General features: G+C 37.6%; 1 protein-coding gene across 2 annotated transcripts; it reads left to right on the top strand.

Moving 5' to 3' along the window:
• Positions 1 to 1,682: 1,682 nt before the first annotated feature.
• On the top strand, positions 1,683 to 9,037 carry LOC133900341 (uncharacterized). 2 transcript variants are annotated; one of them, XM_062341435.1, is made up of 5 exons: positions 1,683 to 3,163; positions 5,300 to 5,871; positions 5,987 to 6,206; positions 7,356 to 8,697; positions 8,780 to 9,037. In XM_062341435.1, exons 1-4 carry the CDS (start codon positions 1,880 to 1,882, stop codon positions 8,673 to 8,675), a joined length of 3,396 nt encoding a protein of 1,131 aa, XP_062197419.1. In that variant the 5' UTR covers positions 1,683 to 1,879; the 3' UTR covers positions 8,676 to 8,697; positions 8,780 to 9,037. The 2 variants fall into 2 exon arrangements, with proteins under 2 accessions (XP_062197419.1, XP_062197417.1); XM_062341433.1 differs by having other exon boundaries at positions 7,356 to 9,037.
• The last annotated feature ends 9,287 nt before the right edge of the window (positions 9,038 to 18,324 follow it).

The following is an 18,324-nucleotide window of genomic DNA, read 5'->3' as shown; positions in this document are numbered from 1 at the left end:
TATATATGCATCTGATGAAAGTACAGTTCTTCTATGCTAGTATACTAATCTGTTCTTGCATTTGCATACGCATATGAGAGTAGGAGTGTACTTCTATCTTTACTGTATAAAACACGAGTTGGTGTATCAACTCTTACCTTATTTTTATCTCATCTAATAAAAATCTCTAAAATTCAAATAATTTACCCATTTTTATATTTACTTTCATCCTCCAGTCTTATCATCTTGTTATCTTTACTATATAAAACATAAGTCAGCGTATCAACTCTCACTTTATTTTTATCTCATCTAATAAAAATCTCTAAAATTCAAATAATTTACCCACTTTTGATATTTACCTTCGTCCTCCAGTCTCATCGTCTCGTTACCAGCTATGAATATAAGATTCGTTTTACTAATAAAAATAAATAAAGAAATCAGGAGGGAGTTAGCGGATAATCTCCTCCTCGTTTCTCGGATCACATTTGAAATCAAACTACGATATCGTTTCTGATATATTCATTCGGTAATGTTCTCATATCGTATCCGTATCTCCATATCTTGATTTTACGTTTGATGTTACCACATCTAATATTTATATATTTATTGCAACACAATGGTATTTAACTGGTGCCTATGAAAAAAAAAAGTACTGAAAAACTCAAAACTGATACCATGAGCACGAAGCCGATGCGCTCCACCGGCATGACTGGGCCAGTCTTCCAGCCTCGGGATTGGGTGAGACCGAAAACGTACCTGCAGATGGGTGGTAGTTCTTATTTTTCAATTGAAATGGCAAAATTAGTGAAACTCAAGTGTTCGTGAGCAAACGCAGAGAAGGAAATAGGCAAGTCTACATTTCCTACTAAATCCAAGGGGTTGCATCAGAGCATCATACAAGCAAAGGATTTCAGGAGGTACCCGGCACAATGAAAGTTCCTCCTCATGCATCCTCGGGGAGTGTCGTCGTCGAGGATGGATGGCTTAGCGCAAGTCGATATAGCGTTCTTCGACGTGAGTCAAGGTTGATTGTCATCTGTTTATGTGTATGTTCAGATACTATAAATTATATTTAGAAGAGAGATATAAAAAAATAACAAAATGGTCGATACAGGTTTAGTTCATTGGATGTCGGACTCCTTGCCCGTTTGAGTAGCAGAACGTTTTTGGTCAGCAGTGTCAGGTGAATGTTTTGCTTCTGTTTTGATGCGTTGATGTGATTGAAATAGCTGCTGCGGTTTATAACGGTTTCGTTCGCCACCAAAACTTGCATTGTGAGCGTTTAGCTGTTTGCTGCCTTTCTTTCTTTTTCTGATGCCTTTCCAGTCCCCAAAACAGAAAGAACCCCTCCCAGCTTTTCCTTGTGCTTGGTAGATGGATCTTTTTCTTTGTTGTCATAAAAGTATTTTTTATGTTGTTCATAAGGCGAGTAGATGAAATATGACATCAACTTCGAAAGTGAATAGGGGCAGATCCAAATGAAGATAAAAAAATTGAAAAATATAGCTGGGCCCATGCAGAGAGTTAGACCCACGTGTCATAGGAATCTCCAAGGAACCCCACCTACGCGTCGCTCCTTCCCCTCGTGTCAGTTCCACTCCGAAGTCAAACCCCCGCCTTCTCGTCACTGACAGGTGACCCATCTAGCGTCCTACCTCCCCCGGGCACGTCCTTCACTGACACACAGGACCCCACGCACGTTCTGTCCCACCAGTCAGTCACCGTATCCGCACCCGCGAGGACCCCGTCGTAATCGTGACGCTTCCAGTTCCCCACTCCCACTCCAGATCTCCTCCGCCTCCCCGTCGCCGCCGCCGTCGTCATCTTCCTCCTCTCCGGCCGGCCGATGCCTCCCAAATCCTAGCGCCGCCGCAAAACCCTAGATCCCGCCGCCGCCGCTATGGACCCCTCCGGATCCGCGTCCCGCCACGGGCGACTCCTCATCTCGCCGTCGCTCTCCACCCCGACCTTCTCCACCCGTTCCCCTTCCCCCTCCCCCGCGCCGCACCACGACCGCCGCAACTCCACCTCCTCCCCGAAGCCCCTCGTCCCCTTCCCTGCCTCTTCCTCGTCCTCCGTTTCCAGGCCCCGCTCCTCGGTCGGCGGCGCGGGGGCCCGCGCTGCCGCCGCGGCGTCCGCGTCGGGCCCGGCGTTCGCGCACAACGCGCGCGTCGCGGCGGCGCTCGCGCCCGCCGCGGCCTTCCTCCTCGACCTCGGCGGGCTCCCCGTCTTCGCCGTCCTGGCCGTCGGCCTCGCCGCTGCCTACCTCCTCGACGCGCTCCGGCTGCGCCAGGGCGCTTTCTTCACCGTCTGGGCAGCGCTGCTCGCCGCGGACGTCGCCTTCTTCTTCTCCGCCTCCCTCTCGTCCGCCGCCGCGGCCTCGCTGCCGCTCACCACCCTTGCGCTCCTCCTCTGCGCCGAGACCTCCTTCCTCATCGGCGTCTGGGCATCGCTGCAGTTCCGATGGATCCAGCTCGAGAACCCGACCATCGTGGCCGCGCTCGAGCGGCTCCTATTCGCATGCGTGCCTATCGCCGCGCCTGCGCTCTTCACATGGGCTGTCGTGTCTGCGGTCGGCATGGCCAACGCATCCTACTACCTTGCCGCGTTTTCCATGGTGTTCTACTGGCTGTTCTCCATACCCCGGCCGTCTAGCTTCACTAACCGCAAGCAGGACGCACCGATGCAGGACAATGATGGCATTCTTGGCCCCTTGGAGAGCTGTGTGCATACGCTGTATCTGTTGTTCGTGCCAGTGTTGTTCCACGCTGCATCCCATCACGCCACACTCTTCACATCATGGGCCAGTGCGTGTGAACTGCTGCTGCTGTTCTTTGTTCCTTTCTTGTTCCAGCTCTATGCGTCCACTCTGGGTGCACTGTGGTGGATCAGCAGGGATGCACGCACAATGGATCAAATAAGGGTCACGAATGGGTTGGTTGCACTGGTCGTGGTGGTGCTTTGCATTGAGGTGCGAGTTGTGTTCCATTCGTTTGGAAGGTACATTCATGCTCCACCACCGCTGAATTACCTGCTTGTGACGGTTACGATGCTTGGTGGTTCTCTGGGTCTCGCAGCACATGCTGCTGGCAAGGTTAGGGATGCTGTTAGCTCAGTGGCTTTTACGGTGTTGGCAGTGCTAGTCAGTGGAGCAGGAGCTGTAGTCATTGGATTCCCTGTCATGGTATGTTGCAGCCTTCTTTATAGCAATTGATATCTGCGCAAATTTCTCACCGACATTACTAGTGCTGAAATGAGTTTTTTAGTATGGGCTTAAAATAATTTCTGAATAATGTTGAATTTGTTGACCTTTTTTTCTTAACCCCAATGCTGTAATGCATGTTGCATACTACCGTGAACTAACAACTTATATGGACTGTTGAGTGAAGTACGTCTCGTATTATGAAGTCAAAGAAATGCATTGAACTTTTGATGGACCTAGGCTAATAATAACTACACTGTCTGTATGTTTAGGGTACTGTAGAGTTTTATCTGTGTTGCTACTGATAAGTTTTTAGACCAGCTCTGCATCAGATATTATATTAGTATTTGTGCTAAGATGAATTAGTCAAGTGGTTATTAACCTTCTCAATAAGCTTGTGCTGCCTAGTTGCCGTCACATTTGTTACAAGATAAATGATGTACACTTAAAACTGTTTTACGGGACTTGATACCAGTCATGTATTTTCTTGGCTATTTGACTGGATGATGGTCTAAGTTCTTACGTTCAATTGGTGCCTTAGCTGCTTTTCAAGCAATCGTTTTTAGAATCCAGATCAAAAGATCACAATAGTCCTTTTTAGACGAATCAGGCAGCACTTTGTTTATCTAATAAGATCATTAGGGTTTGAAATTTTGAATCATATTCAAAATTTCCAACCACCAAACTAAATCAACACATTCTTTTAAGCTTTTGCTAGAACATATGATACTTCATAACACAAATGATTGACATGAATAAACAAGAAGATTCGCGGGAGAACAGTGGTTTCTTAATACTTCGAACAGTAGTCTGTTGAGGAATACTTTGAACAAGAACAACAACAAAGCCTTTTAGTCCCAAGCAAGTTGGGGTAGGCTAGAGATGAAACCCACAAGATCCAATTAAAAAGATGATGAGAAAACAACAACAATAATAAAGGTACTAGTAATAGTAAAATATAGTAAAAGTAATAACGGTATAAGGAGACCGATGCATAAGTTATGGTTTTGGCGCGCGGATTGATAACTTGTACGCGCTTCTATCCATGGATAGTTCTTTGGGGATATTCCATTCTTTCAATTATCTCTTTACAGACTCCTCCCATGCCTGCTTTGGTCGACCCCTGCCTCTCTTCACATTATTTGCAGTATATTAAAGTTTAGTTATTCATATTTCATTGAACATTAAATTGTGATATTATGTTTCCAAACAGAAGCTGTTACTTAGTAGTACATGGCAATTGCTGCTGGTACATGCTCTTCAATTATGTACTACATGTGTAGCTGATCTTGTGGTCCTTGTTTGTTTTGCTCAAGCTGGTGTTTTTTTTTTTTGAAAATGCTGCTGAATGCCTGAATCCTTACACCCTTATTAGTGTTCCACAGCTTGTGGTATTGCCCCTCTACCACTATATCTTTGATGATGTTGTTGCGTAGTACACGAATCATGGTTGTGACGATGCCAGTGAGGTCCTTGGCTACGATTAAGGTTTTTGAAATGCAGCAGTGTTGCCTAACAAACCCTGCAAAACTATGTCCAGGTAGCATGTATGTTGTAAAAGTAGATAGATCTGTTCTTGACGATATTTGTCCCTGTTGTGAGAGTTTCAACTGGAACATATGAGTGTAATGTTTTGTAACATTCATGATCCATGAGAGCCTTAAGATATGTTTCCGTTAATGGGTAGAGAGAGAGAGAGAGAGAGAGTCCTCTGTCCTCACTTGTTCTCACTCTTCTTTAGGTGTTCAAATTTCATGGTGAAACAAGTCCAAGAACGATATGAGCGTCCACTTAGGGTTGCGGAGTAGCAGTCTCTCGGTGAGCAGAGAGAAGTTCCTTGCATGGTGAGTTCTAGGATAGAGTTGTCTCATTGGAGACATATTGGCATATGCTAACCATCATCTAGCCTCTTGGCAATCAGGCAATGACACAATGGCATATCTTGTTGCAACCAGTTTTACCTGATGGTCAATCTTACAATAACATGCAATTGAATTAACAAGGAACCCTCAATGTACTTGAACTTGTAACATTGTTTCAACCAGTTATTTTTTGTTTGCACACAAACAGACATTTTTGTTAGTCCATACTTATGTTTTTTTGTTAATCTTTTTGCAGTTCCTGCCACTGCCGATGATTTCTGGATATTATGTTGCAAGGTTCTTTACTAAGAAAAGCCTGTCATCATACTTCACCTTTGTGGCAATAGCAAGTTTGATGGTCTTATGGTTTGTGGTGCATAATTATTGGGACCTGAATATTTGGATTGCTGACATGCCATTGAAGTCCTTCACTAAGTATGTCGTTGCAGCTGTCATCATGGCAATGGCTGTTCCTGGTTTGGCACTTCTCCCAACAAAACTTCACTTTCTTCTGGAACTTGGTCTTATTTGTCATGCATTGTTGCTGTGCTACATCGAGAACCGATTGTTCAACTATGCCACCATGTATTACTTCGGATTTGAAGATGATATCATGTATCCTAGTTATATGGTTTTGGGTACAACCTTTTTGGGTTTGGCTCTTGTAAGAAGATTATATGTTGATCAGCGAGTTGGGCCCAAAGCTGCTTGGATCTTGACTTGTCTATATTCCTCAAAACTATCGATGTTGTTTATGACATCAAGATCAGTTATATGGGTTTCAGCTGTTTTGCTACTTGCTGTTACTCCCCCTTTACTTCTTTACAGGTATTTACTCAACTCCATTGTTCTAGTTGGATCATCAATAAAAATTTTGATGTGCCGTATCGATTAATGCTGTCAATTTTATAAGTTGATAAAATATTTTGCTTGTGACATCCAGGGACAAGTCCAAAGGGGCTTCTAGGATGAAGGTCTGGCAAGCTTATTTCCATGCATCTGTTGTAGCCTTTTCTGCATGGCTCTGTCGGGAAACAATCTTCGAAGCTTTACAGTGGTGGAATGGAAGGCCTCCTTCGGATGGTCTGTTATTGGGTTCATATATTCTGTTGACAGGAGTTGCTTGCATCCCGATAGTCGTTGTCCACTTCCCTCACGTTCAGGTTGTTGCTAGTTACCTCTTTGTTCTATACAAAAAGAGTGATCGTCTTACTTCTAAGAGCATATTAGTTGCTGTGCTGTTATACTGGTGTATTAATGCTTAGCGTTTGTATCATTAACAAATATCTTGTGAAGGCATGTTCATTTCTTGAGTTTTTATCATGATGTTATGTGCTTACTATGGATGATTTGCTCATTTTTAGTGCTAGAAACAGAAGTTCTAAATGTACTTGCTTTTAGTATTGGAAATAGAAATTCTAAATGTATTTAGGGGCGTGATATCAAACTGTCGCATCAGTTGTTAGAGTGACTTGACATTGATGTGGATATTTGTTCACTTATTTAGGACCACATGGCTAAATTCATAGATGCAAGGTCAGACAAAAATGTATCCAGATCTCACTTGCAGTGTGGAAGTTCCCCTTTCTTCTGTTAAAATGTATCTAACCTCCCTGCAGTTTTATGAACTTAGCAAATTTAAAGTAGGATTTTTTTTTTAAAAAAAGTCAGTAAATGGGATGCGTTCTGAACTTTGAAGAGAAAACAAAGCCTAATGGAGACAAATATCAGCTGCAGTATAGTTTGCTGCCCTGAAAGATTAGAAAAAAATCCGTTCCATCTGATGAATCTTAAGTTGGACTATTTTTTACTGTTCCTGGAGGAATTTAATTCAAATGATTAACTTGTGACCTGTATGATGTTATGATGCTAAAAGATATTCTTCATCTGAAACAGCCGTTATGCATGCACAAACCAATAATGTCTGGACTTACGGTTACCACAAATCAAATTGTGAACTTTTAGGATTATCTCAGGAGTTCTAACTATGTAGTCCTCACCTGTTAGTTTTATCTAAACATACGAGATAGTACTTGTAGCTTCTAATTTTATCAAGAAAGGGTGTTATCAAGTTATTCACATACATTTATGGTACCAATCAACTAAAAGGAAGTTTTTTATTTTTTATTTCACCAACTGAATATGGTTCCTCTTTACCACAAAGCATCTTCAATTTGATTGAACTATACCACTAGGTGTTTAGGTACTTGTGTTTTCCCTCTCTTCTGTGACTATTTGTTCTATACCTGTCTACAACTTGCAAGTTATTTTGGATCTGCACCAATTGATTATATTTCAATATTTCCTTGCAGTCAGCAAAGAGATTCTTGGTGCTCGTTGTTGCTACAGGCCTTCTCTTCGTTATTATGCAGCCTCCTATTAAACTGTCATGGGTATACAGGTCAGAGTTGATCACAGCAGCACATGTATCTGATGATGACACTTCAATATATGGTTTTGTAGCATCTAAGCCCACGTGGCCATCATGGCTGCTCATCGCAACTGTGGTACTTACACTAGCAGCAGTTACATCCATCATCCCAGTGAAGTATGTTGTTGAGTTGAGGGCTTTGTATGCAGTGTCGGTTGGGATTACACTAGGCATCTATATATCTGTTCAGTACTTCTTCCAGGCATCTTTTCTGTATCCTCTTCTTGTTGCAACAATTGTTGCTGCTGCAGTCTTTGTCGTATTTACACATCTCCCTTCTGAATCCAGCACAAGTGTTTTGCCATGGGTGTTCTCTTTCTTGGTTGCTTTGTTCCCAGTCACCTATCTGCTTGAAGGACAGTTAAGAGCCAAAAGTTTTGCAGATGAGGACGAGGCAGAGAAGTTCACCAACATGTTGGCTATAGAAGGGGCCAGAATGTCACTTTTGGGTCTCTATGCTGCCATTTTCATGATCATTGCATTAGAAATTAAGTTTGAACTGGCTTTGCTACTGCGTGAAAAGGCTACGGACAGAGGTGTAATGCATGGTCCATCTAGTCGGAGTTCTGCCTTTCCACCAAAAGCAAGGCTGCTCCAGCAACGAAGAGCTCATGCTGCACCAACATTCACCATCAAGAGATTGGCAGCTGAGGCAGCTTGGATGCCTGCGATTGGCAATGTTTCTACTGTGCTGTGCTTCATCATCTGCCTTATTCTTAATATAACACTTACTGATGGCTCAAACCGTGCTATTTTCTTCCTCGCACCCATCCTTCTGCTTTTGAACCAGGATTCAGACATCTTTGCAGGATTTGGTGACAGGCAACGTTATTTCCCCGTAACAGTTTCAGTTTCCGGGTATTTACTATTGACAGCATTGTATAGGATATGGGAGGAGACTTGGCCTGGCAGTGGAGGATGGGCTCTTGACATTGGAGGCCCGGGCTGGCTCTTTGCTGTGAAAAATGTCGCTCTTCTTGTGCTCACACTACCTAATCACATACTCTTCAATCGCTTCATGTGGGATTATGTCAGACAGACAGATGCGAAGCTACTGCTGACGCTACCTCTCAACTTACCGTCGATTATGATGACAGACATACTTACTATCCGGGTTTTAGGATTGTTAGGGGCTATTTATTCTCTTGCACAGTACTTGATATCAAGGCAGATACGAATAGCTGGGATGAAATACATTTGAAATAGGGCATGCAACTTTTGAGGTAAATCTTGTATGTCCCGAGACAATTGTTGTCAGTGTAGTCTCCACTTCCCTGAAGCAATCTTTCAATGCATTGCCTGCAGGCTATCAACCAAACATCAATTTCTTTCAAAGGCTCAGGAACAGACGTCTTTGCCCGATCGGCTGGGAGCAAAACTGTGCCTTGTAGCAGAGAGAAACAATGGTCAAATTTTGTACTGAATGATCTGTATACTGGTGCTCTAAAGGTGCTGTAGTATAGATGTTATTGAACAGCACATACAATGCTATCACCTTGGGCCATTTTCTTTGAACTCGTGATGATACCGCATTTTTTAGATAATATTTTTTGATGAGCCTCAGCCAAACTGACTTTGTGCATTTTCATAGATTCTTTCTTGTCTAATTGACTTAAATCTGAATGACTGGACATGGCAATATTCTCCATGAAGCTGTCAGGTCTGTTGTCCATCCGATGTTCTGTATATGCCGACCCAGTTGATTGATTGGTGCATTCAAATCGAATGAGCGATTTTCCTAATTCATGACCTTGCTTTTGGATTGTGTGGTATGGAGATACCTGTCGAACTTGTTATGTAGGTGGCCTGTAATATTGGCAATGTGTGTGCTGTCTTGGGTCCTAAAGTAAAAGCTTGTATGTGTGTGTGTGTGTATTTATATTCTGCAGGTATATTCATTGTAGTTTATATCTGCGTATATCCTATAAGTTGTAATTCATAGTGTTTCGGGTGATGTGCGCAGTATGAATAACAAGTTGTAACTCACATTATTTCGAGTTGTAACGGGGATGTGCGCAGTGAGAATAACAAGTTATAACTCACAGTGTTAGCTTCTTGTGTTGCAATTATATATTTTTGGATATGAAGTTGTAATTGCTCTACCTAATAAGTTGTAACTTATAGTGTTTCGGGTTGTAACTGGGAGATGTGTACAATGCGAATAGTAACTGCGTATAGGCGCAGAATAACCTCGACGTGTGTATATATATATATATATATATATATATATATATATATATATATATATATATATATATAATCTTAAAGCAGAATCTTTTTCAGATATAAATATATAAATTTTACTATTTAAATTTGAGTTACTATTCACTATTAACAGAATGGCTAGCAATATTTATCATTAGTGTGGGATGATGTAAAGATATAATATTATAATATACTTCAGCAACTCATTTACTTTCTACGTGCAATTTTATATTCAAGAATTACTATTTAGTATTGTTTGCACACCATGTGAACAGTAAAATATTATTAAATACTATTTTAAATAGTAATAATAATACTAAAATATTCAATATTGAAAGCGACATTTCTATTAAGTGATGCTATTCAGAATCTTTGCAAGTTAGTGAAATCAACAATTCAGCCGGTTGCACAATAATCATAAAAATCTTACTCGGTACTCACCATTCTTATCGTTAGCTTATTTCAGAGTAGCCAAGCTTTCCCTGTATATCCCTAGTCATGAACATATGTGATAAGTTTTTCTTATCATACCAGACAGTTCTACCCAAAAGGAACACTTCTCTACGGACACAGAATTCTCCTTACTCTGTTATGCTATGTCAGATACAGAGATTACATGAGAACCACTGAAGAGGTTTTTCTTATAGGGTACATAGTATAAAAACTTGTCTCATATAGATAAATTAGAAGACCAAGAGATTTTCAAAAACCATACTACTTTATTTTCATATGCACAGTTTACAAATAGTTTTTCCTTTCAGGCCCTAAATACTTACATACACGGATGTATAGCGGTAGTAACACAAATCCTTCCTTCAATATAACTATTTTACAATGTGGACTTAATACTAGGAGTGAGAGAGAGAGTGCTAAGGATGCTCTCGCTCTTCTCTAGATGCTGCTCGATAGCTGGTGTCTAGTGGTGTCCTCCCTTCTGCTGCCCGAAGCCTACTTTTATAGCTGTCAGAGGAGCTCATTTTCTCCTTTATTTAATCTGATCTAGGTACTTGGATAGTATCTTGGAATCTTAAGGTACAAAATATATTCTCTGTCGACAGAACGTGAAGCCACGTGAAGCCATCTGTTGATTGTCTTTTTTTATGACAGAACGCGTACTTCGGCCTTTTTAGAGCATGTGAGCATACAATCTTCTCAGCATATGAGTATGCAGGCTTTCTTCTGTCTTTTTTCTTCTGCATGGGTCTTCCACGCCCAAATTATTGATATCACCTTATCAATACCATATATCTTCGAAGGACGATATTCTCGACATCTTTCATCTTTCAACAGATATGTCTCTTTATATAATTTTCTTTTTTTAAGATATATTCTTTATTTTGGATTTTGTCCATGTCTGACAACATTCATAGTGTCTTCATCTGAGAATAGGATTTCAAATCTTTTATCATATGCTTTCTTCATTTCTTCAAACTTATCACTCATCTCCTTTTCTAATACTTTTAGAATTTCTTCTTTCATTTCTATCTTCCATTGCGGTAATATTGATTCAATTTTTTCTTCACCTTTCCATTCTATGTATGAACCATTCAAAGGATCCACATCTTTCATTAGGCATTCTTTATATGTGAGCTTTTTTGAAGACTCTTCTTCCTTGATACAAGATGCTGCTACTGAAATTTTTTTATTCTTTGCTCTTCTAAATTTTTGAATATAATCTTTAGCAGCAGGTTTTATATAATAATTTACTCCCAAAAATTTTTGGACTTTATTTAATGCTTCATCAATATTTGCATTTTTTTCCATGACATTCCTCGTGCCAATTTTAAATCTATCTTTTGAGAGATTATTTCTTCAAATGATATGTATATGTCTAGTACCTTTTAATCAAATACAACATATATAAGCTTTGGCTCTATTACCTCTGAATTTTCTGATGTGGGTAGTAATTCATTTATCATGTGAAAATATTCAGCAAGACTATTTAATTGGTAGCATATATCTCCTTTCTTCTCGCTTATTGTTATATTGAAACCAAAAGTTATCTAGTATGCATTCTTGTACTTTATCTAGGACTATATGATCCTTTGGTTTAAATTTATATGAATTTGGTGGGAATATTCTTAGTTTATTTCAGCTCCAAAGCTATATGATTTAACTCCACTAAAATTAATCGATCCCTTCATTCTTGCAAAATAGATGAACGAGAATATAAGTCAGACAACTTATTATTCTTTCCTTTTATATGTTAAAAAATTACTTTATAGCCATTTCCAATTATAATATCTTCAGACTAAATCCATCTTTTAGTAGAACTCTTCTTGCTATTGATTTAATTTTAATAATTCTTCAATATGCATTTTAAACTCGTCTATATCCTTTGGAGTGGCTTCTATAGGACATGTCTTAATTATATAATATGGATTTATAATGTTTATCTTACATACAATAGAATTCTTATCCCGGTGTTTTATTGGTATTTCTCCAATTATTTAGATATCTTCTAATCTTTGTACAATCTTCTCTATATCTTTTTAGATTTTATGTCTATATACCAGTTTGGTGCGAATGATTGTAATCCAATGCATTCTATATAAGAATTTGCTATGTAATATTCTTCTATGCTTACATTAGGCTCGTTTTCTTTATGTTTGTTTGAGAACTCATTGTCTATACTACACTCAAGATTACCGTTTTTAGTGTTGCGTTCCACCAAGCTTTCATACTTCTGAGATATATAGGACATTGTCTTGATATAGAATAAATGTAATACCTTGTTCATGTATAATTATGGTTTGTAAAGAATGTTGTAAAAACCTTAATCCAATTATCATGTCATCTGGTTCTAGTTCTAGTTCCTTTCTCCATCTTTGCTTTTTTGCTTTCAAACATTCTGAGCATACTTGTTTTAGACATATGCTGCATATAGCTCTATTTTCTTGACTTGGGTAGTATATACAAAAATCATATTTTATATTATAATCCCCCTTTCCTCTAATCCAATCATGATCATTACTTTCTTATCCATCATTTCTATTTTAGACCCGCTAATTTGTCTATTAAGTCTATTTCATCATTACTCATTGTTTTCAATCTCATCAGTTTCTATAATTGAATATATTGACTCATTGTCTTTGATTTCATCATCGCAAACTAATATATTTTCATTTACACTATCTATTATTAAAACTCTTTCTTGTTCTTCATATTTGCTAGAATATCTTTTATGATCCTTATTAGAAAAAGTCCTACTTAGGTGGTCAGGTGAATTGTATATAAAACATCTATATGTCTTATCCTAATTTTTCTTAGGATTATAGTGTCTTACATTCCTCTTATGTAAAAATAGAGCTTTATTATCTGATCTTCTTTGAAAATATCTTTTCTTAGTTTTGTAACTATTATTACTCTTTCGTTGAGGTCTATGATATCTTTTATTCTTGTGCCTTTTTTCTCCATAGGTTAATGGTATTTAGACTATTTTATTTCAAAAATTATAATCCGAGTGTTTCATGGATCTTTGAGCTTGTATGTTTATGCATATTTTCTTCAGCTGTTTGAGTACAAAGTTATGGCTTGAGATATATTAATGATTTCTCCTTCAGTTTCTTTCTTATACTCTTCAAATATCATATTTCCTAAAGGATTAGGAAGTTTATTAAAATATCGTTCAAATAATCCCTTGTTATAACCTTACTTTGCGGTAGTAGCATTATATAAATAATATTGCGAACATTCTTTTATTCCTTTCCAATTTGTTAATGTCAGCTTCTCTATTTCTCTTAGCCTTTCATTTTGTAATGTAGAATAACCTAATTCTGGGTCTTCTGCTATTATAATGTTTGATATTATATTTGTAAAATTATTTGGGTTGATGCGTACTCTTTTTAATTCTTCATAAATGTCAGGGTTATTTTCTACCCATTGTTCCCATAAAACCTTCGTTGACTCTCCTAAAAATGTTTCTAAATAAGTTATCATGTCTTCTACTTTATTTTCAATATCATGTTGATTTGTATATATTTCTGAACTATCAAACATTTCCATATGCTTATAATATTTGCCCAATCAATGGGATCATATGCAGCTAAGTTTAGTATTGCACCATCACTCTTACAATTTTGAAATTTTACAGTCTTTTCAAATTCTCTTCTCTTAGAACCCATATATGTATATTGCCCTGGGATATAATTATATGGATAGCCTTCTTTTTCTGGAGGCAACCTTCCTGATACTCTAGATGGTCTCTCCATTTCTCCTTCATTTTTTACTAAACTTTCACCATATATTCTCTTCTTTCCCTTTCCTATGTCTACTTCCATTGCTTCCATTGCATTATCTAGATTGTGCAATCCTACTTCATCTAGGGAGTTTATAAAAACCACTATATTGTTCCGAGGCATCATAAGTTTTGTTTTCAATATATATTTCATTAATTATTTCATCTTCCTCTTCATAACTTTCTAGTAATAAATTGTCGTTTATATCCCACTGCTCATCTTCGCTTGTAATTTTACTATCAATTATTTGCTTACCTTTATCATTAGCATATTCTATCTTATCTTCAATATGTTTATTTATTTCATTCTTAATCTCTAAACTTCCTAAAATTAACTTCTTCTCTTTTTTTAACTTTCGTAATCTTGCTAATTCTCTATAAAAATAAGGTTCTTTATCTCTTAGTTTAGACCATTCACTTGTCATGGTGTACTTATAATCTACAGATATTTGTTTTGATTTTTCTCATAATAATTTATTTCAGTATCTAGGTCCGCTTTTTTCATAAATTCAGATACACTATGCCGCCTATTATCTTCAATATCTTGTTCTGATATTACAGAGTCTAAATCATCCAAAGCTCTTTGACTTATAATTTATGAATATGATATTAGTATCTCCTTTACTATTTTGGTAACTTATATAGTTTTCAGGTTGTTTTAAAGTCTTGTTTTCTATTAACTCGCTTATATTCCATTCTTCTCCTGCTCTATCTTTAGAGTCTATCTTTAAAGGACTAATAAATTTTATTCCCTTTGATTGTATGCTTTCAATTACATCATTCACATTCACCTTATACCTAGTTCTACTTCTATTAGTCAATCTTCCTATAAACTCTATGCTTACTAATAAATTTGTTCCTTTAAATTCTTTGTATCTTTTGGTCTGAAAGCCAAAGCTCATTTTTTTCTATAAATTTTTTTATAGGCATCATCAAGTCTAGAGCTATGTAAGTTATTAATCTATTTTCATTCATATCTCCTTATAAGAATCCTAATGCAGCTTTATTTATTGTATCCAATCTTTTATCTAATAATGTTATTAGAACCTTTATTCTTAATTTTTTCCTTGTCATACCCTTAATTCCTATGATATACATTCTTTGGTGAATATATTTGTACCCCGAATACTTTAGATCATTTTCAAATTACTTACTTACAAATCTTAATTCTACTGGTTGTGTTAAAACACTTAATTCTACTTCTCTAGATATCCTATATAACTCATGCCTACTTTCAAACATACCCATTTGGTAGAACTGTTGATGTTTTATTTTTCTTAAAGTACCCTTCTGATATCTCTCAAGGTCCTTTTCTACATCTATGACTTCTTCTAGGTTATCTATATCTTCACTTTTACCCTTTAGCTTATCCATTAGAGTTAAAGGTCTTGCATCTTGTTTTACTAGCTGGAGTGTTTTTTCTCTTCTAACGAAGCTTTTAGATATATCCATCTTTGTGAATTTATAGCTTTAGTGGATGCAACTATTCTAGATGAAGCTAATACGATCTTTTTGTTGTTTTCTTTGATATTAATTATATTTAAAATTTGGATTAGCAACTGTAGAATGTATTATTCTGCCTTATTATTATCTTAGAGTCTTCTTTAAGTGATTCGTAATAAAAAAAAGTCAATAAGGTCAACTAAGTATTTTTCTGTTTCTCTTGAGGCTTGATTATATTCAAACATTTATTTATGAGAGAACTAATGTCTTGACTTCTTCTAAAAGTCTTTTAATATTACCTATATTTTGATCTAAAGACTTTGATTCTTCTAAAGCCCTTATAACTTCTTTCTTATCAAATAATTTATCTAGAATTAACAAAAAGTCTAGTTTCTTATATAACAACGTAACTTTTTCTTTAATATAATCGTTATTTTGACTTGATTTATTTTGCCCGGTCTTACTTTCTCCTAAGACTTGTAAGACCAAATTTGTTATGTGTGAGGGAATATTTTTCTTCTAACTGCTTATATTCTTTGTATAATCTTTCTAATTTTAATTCCAAGTCATCTTGTCTTTTACCCCAAATTATATAAAAGTTTTGTAATAGGTCAACAATTAGATTTAGTTGGCTATGAGATGAATGCCAACTATGTTCTTCAGAGGAATTAAATGTACACCTAATAGTAACATTATCCTTTGTACTGACAATGTCTTCTAAATTAGATATTTTAGCTTTTCAATGATGACCAGACTCTGATACCAATATTATTATCTCAAAGCAGAACCTTGTCCATATATAAATATATAAATTTTACTATTCAAATTCATGTTACTATTCACTATTAACAGAATGACTAGCAATATTTATCGTTAGCGTGCGACGGTGTAAGGATATAATATTATAATATACTTCAACAACTCGTCCACTTCCTGCATGCAATTTATATTCAAGAATTACTATTTGATACTATGTGGTATTATTCAGATACTATTTAGTACTATTTGCACACTATGTAAATAGTAAAAATTTAATGTAATGTTATTAAAATATTATTTTGAACAGTAACAACAATATTAAAATATTCGACCTTTCTTGATTCGGTAGTATTCATTGATGCTATTAATGATCTTTGCAGGTTGGAAAAACCAACAATTCAGCTGGTTGCACAATAGTCATAAAAATCCTACTCGGTACTCACCATTCTTATCGCTAGCTTATTTCAGGAGTAGCAAAGCTTTCCCTCGACATTCCTAGTCATGAACATATGTGATAAGTTTTTATCATCACCTGAGACAGTTCCACCCAAAGGGAACACTTCTCTACGAACACCGAGTTCTTCTTACTTTATTATGGCTATGCCAGATGCGGGGATTGCCTGAGAACTACTAAAGAGATTTCTCCTATAGGGTACATAGCATAAAAGCTCGTCTCATATAGACAAACTAGAAGACCAAAGGATTTTGAAAGACCACATTAATTCATTTCCACAAGCATAGCTTACAAATGGTTTTTCCTTTCGGGATCCAAAAACTTACACACATAGATGGTTACCTTACAACGGTAGTAGCACAAATCTTTCCTTCAATATAACAATTTTACAAGGTGGACTTAATACTAGTAGTGAGAGAGGGAGTGCTAAGGATGCTCTCGCTCTTCTTTAGATGCTGCTCGATGGCTGGTGGCTAGTGTCTGGTGGTGTCCTCCCTCCTGCCGCCTGAAGCCTCCTTTTATAGCTGCCAGAGGAGCTCCTTTTCTCCTTTATTTAATTTGGTCTAGGTACTTAGATAGTAGCTTGGAATCTCAAGGTATAGAATATATTCTCTGCCGACGAAACGTGAAGCCACGTGAAGCCGTCTACTGATTGTCTTCTTTTGATCACGTGTGTAAGCCTTTTGTAATCTCTTCTTTCCCGGATGAGGGTGACCAAAGTTGGATTTCTTGGTGCGAAGACTCTAAGCAACCTCCTCACCACCTTGTGATCTTCAAGTTCCTCACTTCTAAGCCCTCTAATCTTATTGATCAACACCATCACCCGATCATATATGGCTTGCGGAGTCTCATCATCCTCCATCACAAATCTCCCTAATTTTCCTTCAAGCAATTCTATCTTGGATTCCCTCACACTAGTTGCACCTTCATGGGACACTTGAAGTGTATCCCAAATTGATTTTGCCTCCTCAAGCCCATCCACCTTGTTGAACTCTTCGGGGCTTAAGGCACTGAGTAAAACACTTGTTGCTTGGGTATTTCTATGGATGGCTTGTTCTTGTTCGGGTGTAAGCTCAATATCTTCCGCTGGAAAATCAAGACCTACACACATAATTTTCCAAATGCTTGGATGGAGCGATATTAAATGCATCTTCATCTTGTGCCTCCAAATAGTGAGTACCATAAAAGAATGGTGCACGCCCAGAAGGTACGGAGATAAAGTTGTTAGACGGGGAATTTAATTTGCTATAATCAAAATTAATTTCAACTTCTTTTCTATCTTTGGAGCCACCAGCTGTTGAAGCATCTCCCGTATCCATTTGTCTTCTCGAATCACCACTCGGAGTTTTACCTTTAGGACTTCTCGGGCTTTTCTCTCCGGATGCCGACATCTTTAATTCCTCCAAGCGGTTAAGCCTTGTAGGAGGTTAAGCTTTGATACCAATTGAAAGTCCTTGATGTCAACTAGAGGGGAGGTAAATAGTCATTTCTGAAATTTAAAACTCTGCAGCGGATCAGACAATGTCTGGAGACTCCAGCTCAATCCGGATACTCCGGGTTCCGGAGTATCCGAGTTCACCCGGATTATCCGGACTATACAAGAACTCAAAATCAAAGTAAATTTAAGTAAGTCTAATATAGTCTACGATTTACCACTGTCTCTATAGGATGTATAAGCTCCTTTCAACAATAACCTGCACTCAAATACTCGCAAACAACAATATTGAGGCAAATCCCCAAATAATAATTTGA

Source organism: Phragmites australis, chromosome 19 (assembly GCF_958298935.1).
Source record: "Phragmites australis chromosome 19, lpPhrAust1.1, whole genome shotgun sequence".
In the NCBI taxonomy this organism is placed as follows: domain Eukaryota; kingdom Viridiplantae; phylum Streptophyta; class Magnoliopsida; order Poales; family Poaceae; genus Phragmites; species Phragmites australis.
The sequence above is the reverse complement of the archived record's forward strand: the minus strand, read 5'-3'. Positions and strand labels throughout refer to the sequence as shown.